Raw genomic sequence first — 17,241 nt, forward strand, 5'->3', positions numbered from 1 at the left:
TTGCCTCCTTTTTACATTTTTAATTCGAGCCACACGTTGAGTCTTGCTTACATCATTTGAAACCTAGTATCAATTAATAGTTTATGTACAACAACTAATAGTCTATATATCGATCATTTATGCTAATTTAATCACAAACATTGGGTAAATGAATTGTTTTCCAAAACTAGTTGGTTTATAATAATGTCTTTTCCATGAATAAATAAAAAAAAAACACACTAATACTGTATCCAAACAATAATATGAATAAGTAAAATCGTTTGTTTTACGTTCAAATACTTTTCATTTAATCTATTCGTTTGGGTATCTGAAGGTGCAAAAATCTATAACCTACAATATGTGTCTGAGATCAGTTGATTAAAAAAAAAGTAAAAAAAGTAAAAAAAGTAAAATCACTTAAATACTGAATTCCGACGATAATTCAAAACAGATAATCCATAATTAAATAGCACAATCAAAAGATAAAACACACCAAACGAATTGAAAACAACTCTTATATTCCTAACTTGGAACAGACATTTTCCTATGTAGAACATGGTGGATTGAACCTGATTTTATAGCTAGCTAAACTTTTCACTTGTATGACAGTTTCATCAAATTCCATTATATCGACAACGAGGTCTGAACAAAAATGAAAAAGACATATTATGTAAAAATGTCAAAAACAGGGGTACAGTAGAAAACATTGTGTTATAATTTTAATCCCTGAAAAAAACCAAACATATCACAAAGAAGCACAACATGGCTTATATACCAGGCAAATTAGCAAACATTGTAAGACAGGAAAACACAAATTCACTATAGTACAAGAACACAATGATGGGATGTTAAGTATGAGGAGTGGTATTGTTCATTGCCAGTTTTTTTTAATACTAATAGATAGACATATGAATGGACCAAGTGAAACAAATGTGTATAGGAACTAATAATTTTTTACATCTTCGAAAAACCCACAGCAATTAAAGTAGGACAGAAAAACAGAGTACTCATGCATTACACCAAAATGTACGATAGCTACCCTTAAACGGTGGGGATGCAGTTGGCCCGGATGATAATCCATTTTCTACAATATCAATTGTTCAGTCGTATTTGATAAACAACTAACATAGTCTGAAATAATGTCCTCACTTCGAATATTAAACGAAAATTAACTTCTAAACTTGAATTTCGTCGACTTTCGACATAAAAAACAATCAACATAGTTTTACGGTGTATATATATATACCTAGCATATTCCTTAAGGTAATAATCTCTCTTGACTTTTCATAGCTTTATAATTTGCAAATTTAAGTTCTCAAACAAATATTAAAAACTAATTACTATTTTATAAGACTTTTACAGATGGTTTATTATACATGTTAAAGATTTATAAAAGAAAATGGGGGTCAATTAAATAGTAAAAACTATGGTGTACCAGGTTTTTTTTTTCACGCTAAATTGTTTTCTTGCTACATAATGAAAAAGATAAATCTCAACACATTCTTTAATACAAGTTACTTTATCAAAGACATCTCTCCTTACAGCTGTGTTATCTCCCAATCTGTGGCAAAGTTGAAGAAAAATATATTCCATTTTTTTTTTTGTAAACAACAACAGTAAATATGATAAACAACATACTTTTTATATAAACATAAAAAGTCTTACACATGAACTACAGCCTTCTTTCGAAAGTTGCATATTTCATGAAGGATCTTAATGGATTGTTATCTGCTATTAAAGATCTAAGATGGAGAAAGACACCCTTTCTACATTAATGTAAATAAGTACTTGTATTACCCTTTTGGGAATATGACAAATCATTATCTTATGATATTGTGAATTGGAAACAATCGACGTGTGATCTAAACAATACAAAGTGAAATGATTTCTATTTGCAGATATTTAAAGCAATTTCCAAAATTTCTGATTTTGCTGATTCCTGACCATTTCTTTATTAATTGCAGCTGAAAATGACGAAAAGTCCCTTAACCTATAAACGATAAATCAATTTCATTTTTGAATTATGAATATTGATACAAAAAGCAATATTTTCCTGTCAGCGCAAGTTGAAAGATCTTATAAGATATTTTTTGTAAAATGGCAGAATTAGTATTACAACGTACATTTAATTTGGAACTATGGTATTCTGTTTTATTACGTTCATATGATTTTTTAGAAAAAAATACCAAACAAGAAGGAACAAATGGCAGTTTGTGCATTTATTATTTAATTTTGAGATTATGCTTTTTTCTTGTTTCAACCTAACAACAAATTAACAACAAATGCACTATAGAAATTATGGACGACCGGGAAAAACAGAAAGAACAGATAATAAACCTCTCTATGATAAACATGTTTTAGCCGTATGTTAGGTAATCGCATTAAAATCGTTGAGTAAGCATCTTTTACAACAAATATCATTCCCTTAATGGCCTTGTATCCCATGCTAAGCGATAAGGGTTTTGCTGTTTGTTGAAGGTTGTACGTTGACCTGTTGTTGCTTACTTTTCATTTTAGTACTATTATTTGTCTATTTGTAGTTTTCTTTATAAGCCCTGGCGTTGTCAGGTTATTTTGATTGATGAATATGACCATTCCTCTCGTATCTTTCGCACCTCCATACGTCATATGGTCTCTTTAATACATCTTATTTATATAGTTGATAATCAAACCACATCTTGTGTTTCAAGATGTATTTATTTAATGTCATAAAAACGTATTTCAAAGACCACTATTTGTCAACAAGGAATACCTATTATCTTGTTCGTTAAATTTTTTGGAAAAAACTAGAAAGAGGAATAAGAAAGTCACGAAGAAATCAAATGTACTAATACCACCGTATATGTGTCATGTTATTACAAAGCATTTGATACCAACTATTTCATTCTAGAAACCAAATGAGCTTCGGATTCAGTCTCACTAGCGTTTTGATCGTATCGAGTTCCGTTGTTTGATGATTAACAAATCATACTTGTAACTTCAACAAGTGAATATTTGTCAAGTTTGTTAGAAAGATACATATGCACATTTAATTTTTGTACATTGAATTGCAAGTAAACCTAAGTTCTGGCAGAATTTGTTTTGAGAGTAAACAGTTTTCAGAGAGACTTCAATATATAGGAATTTTAATAAATACGTCTGAGTCGGTGACAACTCTACAACAGATGTATCCATCGGATCGCCATCAATGAATTTTAATAAAAGATATGTTTGTATTATTTAAGTGGAGTGTTAGAAATAACAAACGTTATTTTGCTATTTGTTAAATACTTACACAAAACAAGAGTGGTTGATATCTAAAAGAACCAGTGTGCAAAGTCTATTGTGGATAGGTGACATACATTTATAATATTTATTTGTTACGACTTACATTTTCAAGAGAAGAGATTCTTTTGTCATGTTTATTTAATGTGTTTCCAATTTCTGTAAGCTTAGTATGAACTGTTGAAAACTCTCTGTCCGCTGACTTGCAAATAATCTTCTCAACCTCCATAATTGATGTTATCTCCCGGCGGATATCATTCACCAACTCAAGGCCAAGAGTAGTATCTTCCAAGTAATTAATGCCTAAAGTCATCATGTATTATTCATAAGATTTTAGCAAAATCAATAGTAATTTCATTAATACATGAAGGAATCAAAAGGTTCATCGAGTGGTGAATATCAAAGCAAGAAGCATGTCAAAATTATACTGAAAGGACCACAGCGGACTTATTTTATGTGAAATAAGAATAAAAGTAACCATTCAGAAAAGTTCACTATTATACTTATCAAATAATGAATAAATACTTAAGAATTTGTAGAGAAATACTTTTTTTTTATTTTGTTTTAGCTTGGAAATAGATTTTTTATCTTAAGGTTAACAACTGATAATGGAGTTGTAATGAGAGAACAAAGCTATGGGTTATAGAGACACCAGTAGTGCAATGGTGTTAAAATTACATAAATTGAGTAAAAAGGCAAATTAAGAAAAAAATGAAGTCCATATTTTTGTATGGGAATCATAAAAATAATTCTTCACAAAATGTTTAATAGTAGACGTTATAGTTCGTTACGTTTTAAAGATTATGTCTTCGAAATTGGTTCGATCGGACAGATGAATGGACGAACGCACTCCCCTATCACAATATACCTTCGATCTGCATGTGAGGTATAGTAATATTGTTCCCCTTACCAAAACTATTTATTTGAGCTTTTGAAATCACATGCTGTCTGGTTTTATATGAATATTTCGGACATTTTATGGTAACTGGACTATTTTCACCATTAACTTAAGCCTAGTATAGATTTATGGTGTCAGTTGAGTTCAGGTAATAATGCAGTGAATGTTTTTTTTTTATTAAGATATATATAAAATAGTATATAAAACAACTTAATAAATTTAAAAAAAAATGAGAGCTTAATTGTTTTGTTTTATTAAACCAAGAATTTAATATAATCATGATAATAGAATTTCCATAGCAATCCTTGATAACCTTTTTAAAAATGGAAATGTATTCCAAAATAACAGTAAAAAAAACATTTCAATTAATTTAAGTATTTTTTTGTCAAATTAACATGGCATACATAAAGCACTTTAACATGTTCTAATTACCTCAGAACATGTGTGTTTTACAGGTAAAAAGAAAGCCCTATTTTCTTAAATTCGTGTATTACTTATCTAGTAAATACATGTATATTCGAAAGGCCTTGTTATTTAATTTAAACAGGATGTTGCAATTTTGAATCAATGTTATTTAGAATTTAATACCTCTGACCAGGTGTGATCTTATTTATGAGTTTGCCCCCAAGCAGAGGTTATACTTATTTATATATTTCACCACTAATCAGAAAAACAATTTTATTTATTTATTATAAATTTATCCCTTTTTGATATAAGTTATATCTAATATTTTTTTATCCTAAATATATTCAGAGATATATTTCTTTTATAAGGTTAAATTTTTTTATAAATTGTTGGCTGTTCTTATATATGTCAGTTAAAAAGAAATTTATTTTAACAGTTAAAAAAGTAGAGGTTTTTTGGTCTAGTATGGTTCAGACTGGTCGAGTATTGTTCAGACCTTTGGTTAAGTATGGTTTAGACTGGAAATCTAGGTTGAGTACATGTCGAGAATGGGTTAAAACTGTTTCAGACTGGTTGAGTAATAGTTCAGACTATTTTCAACGGCAAAGATAAGGGTCAAGTACGATTCAGTACAGTCAAGTATGGTTCAGACTGGGGTCGAGTAATATCAAGTAAAAGTCAGAAGAATTCAGACTGGTCGAGTAAAAATCAGTACAGTCGAGTACAGATAGAGGCCATTTCAGACTTTAATGGTTTTGAGTGTACCCATCAGCTATAAAAATGTATTTACAAGTTTAGAATCATTGTGTTAAAACCGCAAAAGGAGTGATAAACATGTAAATTGTAGGCATGGCTTGTTGAGTAGGACGTTGTAACATTTTTTACACCAAATTTCAAAAGACTGTAAATAGAGACGTCTTTGTAATTAATTTGGTTTTGATAAAGTTAAAATAACCAAAATAAATCATAACCAACAATGTACGGTAACTTGGAAATTGAATTAAATTGCCTTATCAAGTACTTTTTATTACCATTAGTTTTCCATTTGTTTAAGTCCCTTATGGCTTGACTTTCCTCTAGTTTATTTAAATGAAGGAGATAAATGAAATCTTCAATCTTTTGTAGTGACCAGTTGTACAGTCCGGAATTCCACTCTGTAAAATCACAGTGAGCCCAGCGATTTCTTATTTCTAGTCTGATCTGTACATAAAGCATAAAATGAATATACATAAGATTATGGACTATATGTATCACCCCGTATAACCCCGATACAAATGAAACCGGACGTTGACGCGTTCGAAGCGATAATCAGGACAATATTTAGGATGACAGCAATTTGGAATGCCTCTCTAGAACGTATTAGAGTATATATAAATATGTCAATGTGCATGATAGTTTTTTTATTCAATAATACAATTGTTGTTAGTTTTAGATATTGCATAGAACGATCGATAAAACTGCTAGATGCAAAACGCACAGACATGGTGCAATTTCATACGTTTTATGAGATAAACAATGCTGAATATCTTTTCGTGCATACACCTTTTCGTATTAATACCTTAAGCAATAACAAATAACTATACTTTGAATTACTACGTGCCTTCAAATATTCCCTAGAACTAAGAATAAACGCAATATCACAGTAAATAAGTTTTATCTTACTGTATTGTTCGTTCCACTAAATGTGTCGCGTTCGTTGTGCGTTTTAAAAAAATCACTGTACAGTTCGTTGACAAAAACCGTCACAAATCACTTTCTTGTCAAGGTATTCGAGATGATGTCGGCAACCCTTTTTCTATATTTTATTGTAAATGTTTATCCGTTAAATTAGTCAAAATAGTTGAACTTAAATCACCAGTCACCCAAAGCCAAAACTACAGTGTTTAACCAGCGTACATCTGATAGGAATGTTTGTATTGAAAATTGGGACTTTCAACGTTATTCCAGATGAAATGAACAGTTAATAAATATATTCCAGAGGAAATGAAGTTTCAAAAAGTATAGAACAGTCATTAAAACATTAATGACTTCCTTTTCACAATTTGAGGCTCTTCAAAATGCTGATGTTGGTCCAAATTCGCATAGACGAAAGCAGACATAGGAGCTCGTTGAACTTAGTTTGCCGAATGCCTTAGATGGCATTCCAACTTTTTAGATGTGGTGTGATGGCCAGTGATACAACTTTCCACCAAAGTTTAAATGAAGTGGTGAATAAAGCAATTATTATAGTCCAATGTACAACATTTAACAGTGAGGAAAACCTATACCATATAGTCGGCTATAAAAGACACTAATATAAAAAAAATGTGAAAAAATAAAAACGAGTAAACTAACGGTTATTTATTTATAAATTATGGATTAGTTATCAAAAAAAATATATGACAGATCTATATAACCTATGTTATACAGGCCCATGACGTAGGACCGACACGAAAAAAAATGCGGCGGGATTAAACATGTGAGCCCCCAACCCTCTCCTTAACTTGGGACACCGGTGTAACAGCACAACTTATAAAAAAAACATAAAAAAAACTGTAATGTTCGAGGAAACTAAACATAATCCTTATACCTTAAAAATTAAACAAACAAAAAAAACATAATCGAAGAAAGCAATTCAGTTAATATTAAGAAGTATCTCTTCATCTTTATATCTTTACATTAAATCTCTTGCACGTTAAAGACACCCTTGTAGATTTCGAAAAAGAGCAGGCTAATGCCGCTACAAGGCAGCACTCGCACCCGCAAAGTGGAAAGGGATTAATATAAGTTGCAAAACTTGTTTCCCAATCCACTATAAATAAATATGTTTAAACTAAACTAATTAAAGAAACTGTATTACAATTGACGGTTATAAGTTACATGTTCATTGTATACACATATTATCTAGCCTTAATGTAACTCTATTGTACTCACTGGATTAGGACCCTTGGACCTGCCTCTGAGATTCAGGCCAAAAGCCTATAATCCATTAATTGTTTTTGATTGCCGTCTACATAAAAAAAAAGATGTGGTATTGAAACAACTCTTCACAAGAGACCAGACGACACAAAAATGAACAACTATAGGTCCCCGAACGGCCTTCAACAATGAACAAAGCCCATACCGCATAGTCAGCTAAAAAATCACACAGAAATGACAAATGTAAAACAATTCATAAGAGAAAACTAACAGCCTATTTTTTGCAAAAATAGTGAACACAAAAATATATATAACCACTGATTACAAGCTCCTGGCTTTAGACAGGCACATACAGAATATGGCGGGATTAAACATGTTATCGGGCACCTAACCCACCCCTAACCGTACAATGACTGTCGTATGGTAAACATTTTCTAAAATGCTATCTAATTAGATATTCGGACGTGTGCATCTGTATGCTTAGTCATATTTGCATCTGTCGAGTTAATGTATTTCTACCAATTCAACTTTCATAAGGATTTTTTTTTACATGTACAAAATACCTCCAAGAGTGTTTCGACAATACAACGGATATTTTGGGTTGCTGTCTCCATGTTATGGTGGTAAATTATTTATTTTTTAAACATGCATATTGGTTATAATCATATCAAAGCATTATTTCATACACGCAAAATTCATTGAAAAACGCAATATTGTGTCAACGAAGCGTACAGTATAAAAAGGTGTAATGACAACGAAGCGTACACAACATGAAAATAAAGACACTTTAAAACGTGTAGTTTTTTTGTTTCTAGACACAACACAAACATACGACGTTTATAAGTATGTTAATTTTAACTATGAAATTTTCAAAAATGTATGTTATAAAAACTATGAGGTACAAGAAACATCAGGATTATATTTTACGCTAGACACGTGTTTCGTCAACATAAGACTTATCAGTGACGATCATATCAAAATAGCTATAGAGCCAAACAAGTTCAAAGTTGCCGAACATTAGGAATCCAAAATTCCAAAAAGTTGTGCAAAATACGACTAAGGTAATATATACCTGGGATAAAGAAATCAAATGTTTGTAAACAGAAAATTTATAAAAATGACCGCATAATTGATTTTTATGTCAACACCGAAGTGCTTACTACTGGGCTGGTGTACCCACGGGGAAGGAACGTTCACCAGCAGTGGCGTCGACCATGAAGTGGCTCCGCAATTCGAAAGAATAACAAGGATGTAAAGTTTGTATCGTTGTTTATTTGGATACACCAGGTGCTCTTGATAATTCATTCGGAAAAGCAATGTTATTATGAAGACCAAAGTGGTTGTACAAATGTATAGAAAATGCGCTAGCGATTGTACAATCAATACCATAAAAAATTAATCCATTCAAATGCATCCTGGGAGAATGTCTATTAATTGTAAAAAAAAAAAAAGAGTCAGGACTTTAAATCCAAAAAAGGTTATATGATTAAAGTGCTCTAGCAAAGAATTATTTTTTCATGTTGCTTTATTGACAGATTTTATCGATAGTGTTTGATATTTTTTATCGATTTACTATTTTAGGGTTCATATGAAATGTTTATGGTTTGATTGATTTTTATTTACCTGTAGAACGTGTTCGTCTATATCTCATAATGGCATACACTTTATAAAATTGCATGTGTGTTAATCATATTTTACATTAAGTAAATTGTTTTTTTTTTCTCTCGATAGATTGAGCATTGCTTGACAATCAAGATCCCATGTAATCAAAATTAGCCTTATTCACAAGTTGTTATGGTCAAGTAATATAAAAGTGTTATAAAGAAAATGTCATATATGTTACGTGTATTTATAGAAATATAAACGTTAGGAATTTGAAAATGTTCCTATATATTCTTACATCTTTTGCAGCAATCTGAACATTAGCTGGAAACTTGTCTGTATTAACAATTATCCCAAACAAAGCTGATGAATCACATGACTCGTCGAACCCTTTATAATGTGCCATACTGGTCTCCAGAAATAACTTCGACAAGTCAACAGCATTCTGTACCTTGTAATCATAATTGGGTGCTCGATTACCTGGAGGCGTCTTGTTATTGTTGATTGTCTTGTAATTAAGGTAGAAATTGACTGCGCCATATATTTTAAGATGTCCTGTGTAAGTTTGTTTGTCAATCTGATCAGAGAGCTTAAGCGAGTTGTATAGGTTGGTAATGACAGGCTCCACATATTTTCGTAACGCTGCTGCTAAAACACTATGCAAGCAAATGCCAACCACAAGCCATCTTTTCGTGTTGTCATCTATTTCTGCTGGTGGACCTAAGTAAATGTATTATAATCTTGATTGATTTTCTATTACATTCATGACGATCTGAATTTACAGCATAAACTACTTAAGGCGAAGAGTAGCATATCAATGTTTGAGCTATTAAAAATAATAACTATTTGAGTCATAAAGACATATGCTCTTCACGAAGTTGGACATTTTCAAGTATTCAAAATAAGAACCTTTTTAGTTATCAATGTTGTTTGGTGCACAGTTGATATCTGATGTGCAACTTTTTTTTAATGTTAATTAAACTACGTAAGTACCTCCTTATAAGACATTTTTTCAATACCAGTACTATTTTTTTTTATAGGAGTATGTTTTTATTTAAAAGTCAGAGTATTAATATTTAGAAAATGTTAAATCTGAACGTCATGTACTCCAAGATGTCTAATATGTCTAACATGCACGACTATAATAATAAAATGTCTAATGTACATATTTTTGGAATTAACGATGTACTAAGGCGATTTAAGGTAAACTACATAAATCAAGAATTTAAAATTGATACTTTAAGCTGGAAGATTATTAGTAAAGGATCAAAATAAGCTAAAAATATTGATAGGTCATGGAGCTATTTTTCGAAATATTTGAATAATAAAATATGGCTAACTCGGACTTTTACCTTATATTTGCATTGTTATTTGAGTCTCAAATCAAAAGAAAGAAAATCAAGAATCTGCTTAAATTTTACCGAATGACCTTTTATGAGCTATTAAGTCTTACGTTAAAAGATAAATAGATGTTAATGGGCAAAATATTTTACCTTGTATCGTATGGAAAAACACCAAAGAGTCCGAACATTCGACATTTATTCCAAAACCTCACTTTAGTACATCCTTAATATCAAAAGACCGTAATTCCATATGATTTTTAATCGATTACATTAACAATGGGGTTCGTGTTGTTTATTCTTTATTTTTCTATGTTATGTCATGTGTACTATTGTTTGTCTGTTTGTCTTTTTCATTTTTAGCCATGGCGTTGTCAGTTTGTTTATGAGTTTGACTGTCCCTCTGGTACCTTTCGTACCTCTTTTAAAGAATATAAGATATGTGTATTAAAAATTTAAAAAAAATACAAAAGTTACTTTAAGACAGTATTTGAATCTTTTATAACACAATGCTTTTTTTAAGAAATTCAAAAATATATTGCATTATAACAAAAGAAGTTGTTACATTTCATTTAAATGCCATAAATATCTTTACCTGTATGTGACGAATATTCCATTTCTCTTATTCTTCTCTCTAAATCAATCGGAATTGAACTCTGTATTGGGGTTTTGGCCTTAAGAGGAAAAATGTCTTTTTTTAATTTTAATGTTTACATGGTTGTTAACAAAACTGCATTATTGACACAAAAATAACAATCAAACCCTAAAACTCTGTTATTGCCGTCGTCGTATCTAAAACTACTAGGAGCATAAATTTGGTATTCGGGGAAGGGGGAGGGAAGAAAAACAATATTCTGGACGAAAAGAATTGTATAAGTTTAACTTGCCAAAAATGCTAAGGAATATAATATTATGCGCGCCCGAAATGAAGTTTATACAAATATAAGTGTACAAACGTGTTAATAATTTATCTAGCAGCTATGCCACACGATATAAAACGCCGGTCGAGTTTAAAGAGGAAAAGAAAATACAGTCTACAAAACAAATCCTCCTGCACATTTGGCTTCCGTATAATAAAATGAGCATCTCCTTAATGTCCACCACAACTGATCTTAAGTTTAAATCAATTTAAACTTTAAGAATGACCAACCGGCCGGTTTTTATAAATCTTTCAAACTTCAATCATCAATTTATTTTTACAAGTTCAATACCAAGTTTTGTGTTTTCGACCTGTTCCGTTATTTGGAATTATATGAAGAGCATCAGAGACACTTCTAACTTGCTCAACCCTGTCGTTATAAAATATATGTCCCGTCCAACTCTTCCTCCTAACAAATCATTGGACAACAGTTTTGCATTCATCTAGGTAACATGGAATAAATTAACTTATACGATACTTTATCAATCTGAACTTACTGTGTTTTCATCTGATTGCGTTTCATTTGGTGAGCTGTCTTCACTTTCAGTTGAACTTAAACTCTTTTTACTTTGTCCACATTTTGCATTTGCTATCTCTATTCCAATGTGACATAACCGAACTATGTCACTAGTCTCAAGATTTCTGTCTAGCATTTTTTCTACTTTATCAATTGACACTGACAAGCTTTTTTCTAGCCGATTCTTCAGCTGGTCAACATCCAAAGTTCTCAAATCTTCTTCTTCCGAAAACTTATTGGTTTCTTCAAATTCAATATCATTGTTGAATTTCATTATTAAGTCCAAATACATTTCCGAACTAAAATCACAAAGTTCTTTTTCCAGCAGCATTTTCAAAGGTTTGTTTTTCCCAAAGTACTTAAAAATCGATTGTTAATAACTGAAAGTAGTTCTGTGAAAAATCGTATCTGTAATAGAACATATTTGAAAACTAATAAGAATATTTAAAGCAAATAAGCAAAGGTGCAGAACAACCTAAATTCAAAATTTATGCAATTAAGAGCGTATCAATACACAAAGACTTTCAGCATATACACTGAAGTTGTTTCGTACTTATAACGTCTTCTCAACTAGGCGTAATTTTTTATGGAATCTAACTTTGGAAATTGTAGCCATGATCAAGAACAAAAAACTAACCGTGACCTTTCTGTAGGTCATTGAGTTGTTATATGTTCAGTCCTTTTCCAAATAGTAAAATGTTTATTTTTAATACAAGATCTTTAATAAATATGTCTTCTATTAATAAACATGTATGTGGAAGAGTGTCAAATACCGGCTAAATGCGTTGTACTATAAAATATTATTTTGATTATAAAAAAGAAAAGCTGAAACCATAAATCCGATTTGTAATGTTTTGACAAATAAAAGTTTAATTCATTTCTCGTTTTACGATTATAACAACGCTTAAGTCGATTTCACACCGCAACGCTTAAGTCGATTTCAATTTTTTTGGCTATTTATTTTAGGTATTTTTGACATAAAGCTTTTCAACGATTTTCAGTATTTATCAATCTTCGATTTCCAATGTTTGGCTTTGAGCGTTCCTGAAAAATCCAGAAATACGTTTCGGTCGCAAGAAATTGTAAAACGTGTTGTTTTCAATTTTTCATATCACTGGGTCAATACCTCTGCTGGTGGACTATAAAGGCTTCGGTACTGACATGTCCGTTAATAAATTTTGAAATTATTTTTTAACTATGGTTTCAACTCCCTCAGGCAAAGTTGGTTTTAGATAAATTTGGCTTTTTATTTGAGGTAATTTTAACGTATAGCTCTTAAAAAGTTTTCAGTACTTATCTATCTTCGGATTTCTAATATTTGGCTTTGAGCGTTCCTGATGAAGGTTTATCCAGAAAAGCGCTTCGGACGCAAGAAATTGTAAAACGTGTTGTTTTCAATTTTTTTAAAGCCAATTTCTGTGAAAAACTGAATGAAATTAGCCATTACTGGATAGGATATCATAATATAATAGTATAACCAGATGCTCCACTGGGCGCAGCTTTTACGACCGCAGAGGTCGAATCCCTGAACGGTTGGGGCTAGTATGGACACAGCATTCAAACTGGATACAGCTCTGAATTTGGATTGTGATTAAATAGTTGACACAGCATACGTTTCTGACACAGAATGACTGTGGTCTAATGAACTTAAACTGGTTTTGTTTTGCTTTTTAGCAATTCACTATGATGTTGAATATTAATCCTTTGATATATGAAGAAATTTTCTTTTTCATTTCTGAAATCTGAAATAAGAAAATTGAACTCCCAATTTTTTTTCACTTCCCCCTTTCCCTTATTCCAAAAATGATCTCAATTCAAATTTCTAATGGAGCTTTCAACAATAACTTCTAATTTAAATAAATCATAAAATATAAATTGTCATACAGTCATGATGTAAGTTGATTTAACTACTATTCTGGACAAAGAAAGATAACTCCAATGCAACATTTTATATTGGCAATCTCAAATGAAGTTCATTAAATTAACATTTTTGGCAAATTTCCGATGGAATTTATTAATGATAAAGTTTTTAGCAAATTTCCGATATACATAATTTAAGAGGTGAGATATTAAAATGAGTTTCAATTACCAACCTTACACCTCTTTTAAATTATGTTTTGTACTTAAGTAATTGTCCATTTACTGAGCGGAAACCCTTTTTTCCCCTTTTTTGCACCTTATTCCTTAACAGTTTGAGCCATAACTCCCAAAGACAATTTTTACAAGCCCTTTGTGGTATTCCAATATCCAAAATATAAATACATGGTTAGATTCATCATATGCAAAAAACCCTAAGAATTCAATTTTTGATCAAAATAAATAAAGTTCAATTTTGGACCCTTTAGACCTCAATGTGGACCAATTTGATAACCGTTCCTTAATAATAATGGTTAGATTCAGCATATTGAACAACCCCATATCTTTGAATTTTTGTTGAAATCAAACAAAGTTTAATTTTGGACCCCGATTTGGACCAACTTGAAAACTGGGCCCATAATAAAAAAACTAAGTACATGTTTAGATTCAGCATATCAAAGAACCCAAGAATTCAATTTTTGTTAAAATCAAACTAAGTTTAATTTTGGACCCTTTGGACCTTAATGAAGATCAATTTATACACGGGACCAAACATTAAGAATCTAAATACACGATTAGATGTGGTATATCAAAGAACCCCAATAGTTCAATTTTTGATGAAATTAAACAAAGTTTAATTTTTGACCCTTTTAGCTCCTAATTCGTTTGGACCAAAAGTCCAAAAATCAATCCAAACCTTCCTTTAGTGGTCATAAATCTTGTGTTAAAATGTCATAGATTTCTATTAACTTATATTAAAGTTATTGTGCAAAAACAAAGAAAAATGCTTATTTTTGGACCTGTTTTTGGCCCATAATTTCTAAACTGTTGGGACTTTAACTCCAAAAATCAATCCCAACCTTCCTTTTATGGTCATAGACCGTATGTTAACATTTCATAGATTTCTGTTTACTTATACTGAAGTTATTTCGCGAAAACCAAGAAAAATGCTTATTTGAGCCCTTGTTGGCCCCTAATTCATAAACTGTTAGGACCAAAACACCCATAATCAATCCCAACCTTCCTTTTATGGTCATAAACATTGTGTTTAAATTTCATAGATTTCTATTACCTTTTACTTAAGTTAGAGTGCGAAAACCAAATGTCTTCGGACGTCGACGACGACGCAGACGATGACGCCAACGTGATACCAATATACGACCAAAATTAAATTTCTTTGGAGTTCGGTATATTTTGTTGTTTTACTTTTATATTGGTTCGTCTAGATGGCTATGGAATTAAATGACTGATGATTGTGCAAATACTGACATTCATGGTCTTACTCTTTATAGTTATATTTGTTTCCCAATATTGATCAACTTATAATTTAAATTTTTGATATATTAGACCAACATTTTTTTAAAGTGTGCATCTTCACATCTTGTAGTGTTATTTGAACAATATGAAACAAAAAAATCTTATTACGTTTCGAAGCCAGACCATGAACTTATTTTGGGACAAGAAACGTAGTGCGAACGGTAAAAAAATTGTGTAGTCTTGTATAACAGATGTGATTATTGATAAAGTTTCAACTCCCAAAGTTTGCAAAGGTCATATAATTTTTCAACTGTTCTTATACTTCCTGGACTGTCAGGTGTTCAACTTTGAGCGTACCTGTTGAACATCAATGTATTCCAGAATAGCGATTTAGACGCATGAAATTAGTTGTGTTGTTTTATGTATTTTTTCTAACCTCTATAATATAAGACGTTACATGGGAGCCAATAAACGATAGTATTTAGAATAACCCTTCAAGGGGCCAATTTGCCGTATATATATTGAAGTGGTCATCCTATTCATTGATACCCTGTGTAGGGTTTTCGTTGCGTTTTTAGTTTTAAGACATATGTCTTAAAAGGCAAAAGGAAGATTCGCATGCCTAACCCTACCCCATTTTGATCTGTAAACAGTTCATACGTCAGTGAAGTCGGTGGTTGATGTGTTGTACATGCTGTGCAATTTATCTGGCGACTACTGATATCCCTTTTTACTTAGTTAGTGGTGGATCCAGAGATTTTCATAAAGGGGGATAAGGACTGTCTAGTAGAGGGCCGGCTCCAGTCATGCTTCATTGATTCCCTTTTAAATTCCCACACAATGGGTAGGGGTCGAGGAACTCTGTCCCCTTTAAATCCACCTCTTTTAGTATTGAAAGTTAAACACACTTTAAAAATATATATAACAAGTTACAACATTTCATTTTTCTTTAAGATATATATACTAGATGGGCTAACCAAATTTAAAACATTGTTTTATTGTCATATATGTCTTCAAACTGGAGTAAAACAGCCAGTTTAAGAATTAAGAAATTGAACATGTTCTTTGATGATTTTGTTTAAAAGGTTGAGAAACTATCATTGATTCAACAGCTGCAGATAAAAAAAAGGTTTTTGAATTTAATAAGAAACTAAAATTAAAAAAAAGTGTGCGTGTTAATCAATAGAATTTCATGATCCCGTTTGAGATTTATTCAGTTATACCAAAGAATAAAAAGTTTGTAAAAACTCATCGGAGATAACATACTTTTGCACACAATTCAATGTTTGCACTTTTGTATTGGCCGGAAAGGAGAAACCCTATCTATACAACTACTATCGCGATAACTGATGTTTCATTTTGGGAAATAAGGAAATGAAGAAGATTTTTAATTAAATTCTGTGTTGTACAAGTACCTACAATGTAACATGAATACTCACAAGTGCCAATGTGAAAACAGCTAGGTTTTTTTTTTAATCAATCATTATATTTAACCAAAACAATTTTAACAAATTTGAATATCGTTTTGTGGAATTTGTTAATTGAATTTATGTTATTTTTGTAAATTATAATTTTAAAATTAAAGTATGAGGTATCAAATGCCTACCCAACTAAATAAACGTATTAATAAGATGACCTAAAACATACAAACCTATAAATACTACATTACAAGGATATATATTTAGAATGGAATTTCCAATAGATAAATACGTCACTGTGCTCGACATAATTTACAATTGAGACGTCATTACAAAAGGTGACCATGCATGACGTTACATTCAGAGAACACATCTTTTTGGAGGATCATTGAAAATTAAACTGTCTCTAGTGGAAAAATATGGTATCACATTTGGTGCAGTGGAAGAATTCATATATAAGCAACCACAATTTAGTTTATCTGTTATTGATATTTTTGTTTTAGAAAAAGGATTACAGATGCATAAATGAGTCATGTAAAACTTAAATCATCTTACCTGCATGTGACGGATGTTGGATTTCACTTATTCTTTTCTCTAAATCAACCGAAGTTGAGCTTTTTATTGGGGTCTGAGAAGCCATTCTATCTACCAACACGAGGACTATACAA

At 31.1% G+C, this 17,241-nt stretch overlaps 1 protein-coding gene across 1 annotated transcript in view; it reads right to left on the reverse strand.

Moving 5' to 3' along the window:
* LOC143054167 (uncharacterized) overlaps positions 1-17,241 on the reverse strand; it is a 29,129-nt gene extending 11,888 nt beyond the window's left edge. Inside the window, exons 1-6 of the mRNA XM_076227086.1 lie at positions 17,129-17,241; positions 11,803-12,230; positions 10,982-11,060; positions 9,345-9,766; positions 5,578-5,746; positions 3,350-3,546 (exon numbers count right to left, since the gene is read on the reverse strand). Of these exons, the coding sequence (XP_076083201.1) occupies positions 3,350-3,546; positions 5,578-5,746; positions 9,345-9,766; positions 10,982-11,060; positions 11,803-12,153 (1,218 nt within the window). The 5' untranslated portion in view covers positions 12,154-12,230; positions 17,129-17,241. The remainder of the gene's footprint in view (positions 1-3,349; positions 3,547-5,577; positions 5,747-9,344; positions 9,767-10,981; positions 11,061-11,802; positions 12,231-17,128) is intronic.

This window comes from Mytilus galloprovincialis, chromosome 12 (genome assembly GCF_965363235.1).
Source record: "Mytilus galloprovincialis chromosome 12, xbMytGall1.hap1.1, whole genome shotgun sequence".
Taxonomy (NCBI): Eukaryota; Metazoa; Mollusca; class Bivalvia; order Mytilida; family Mytilidae; genus Mytilus; species Mytilus galloprovincialis.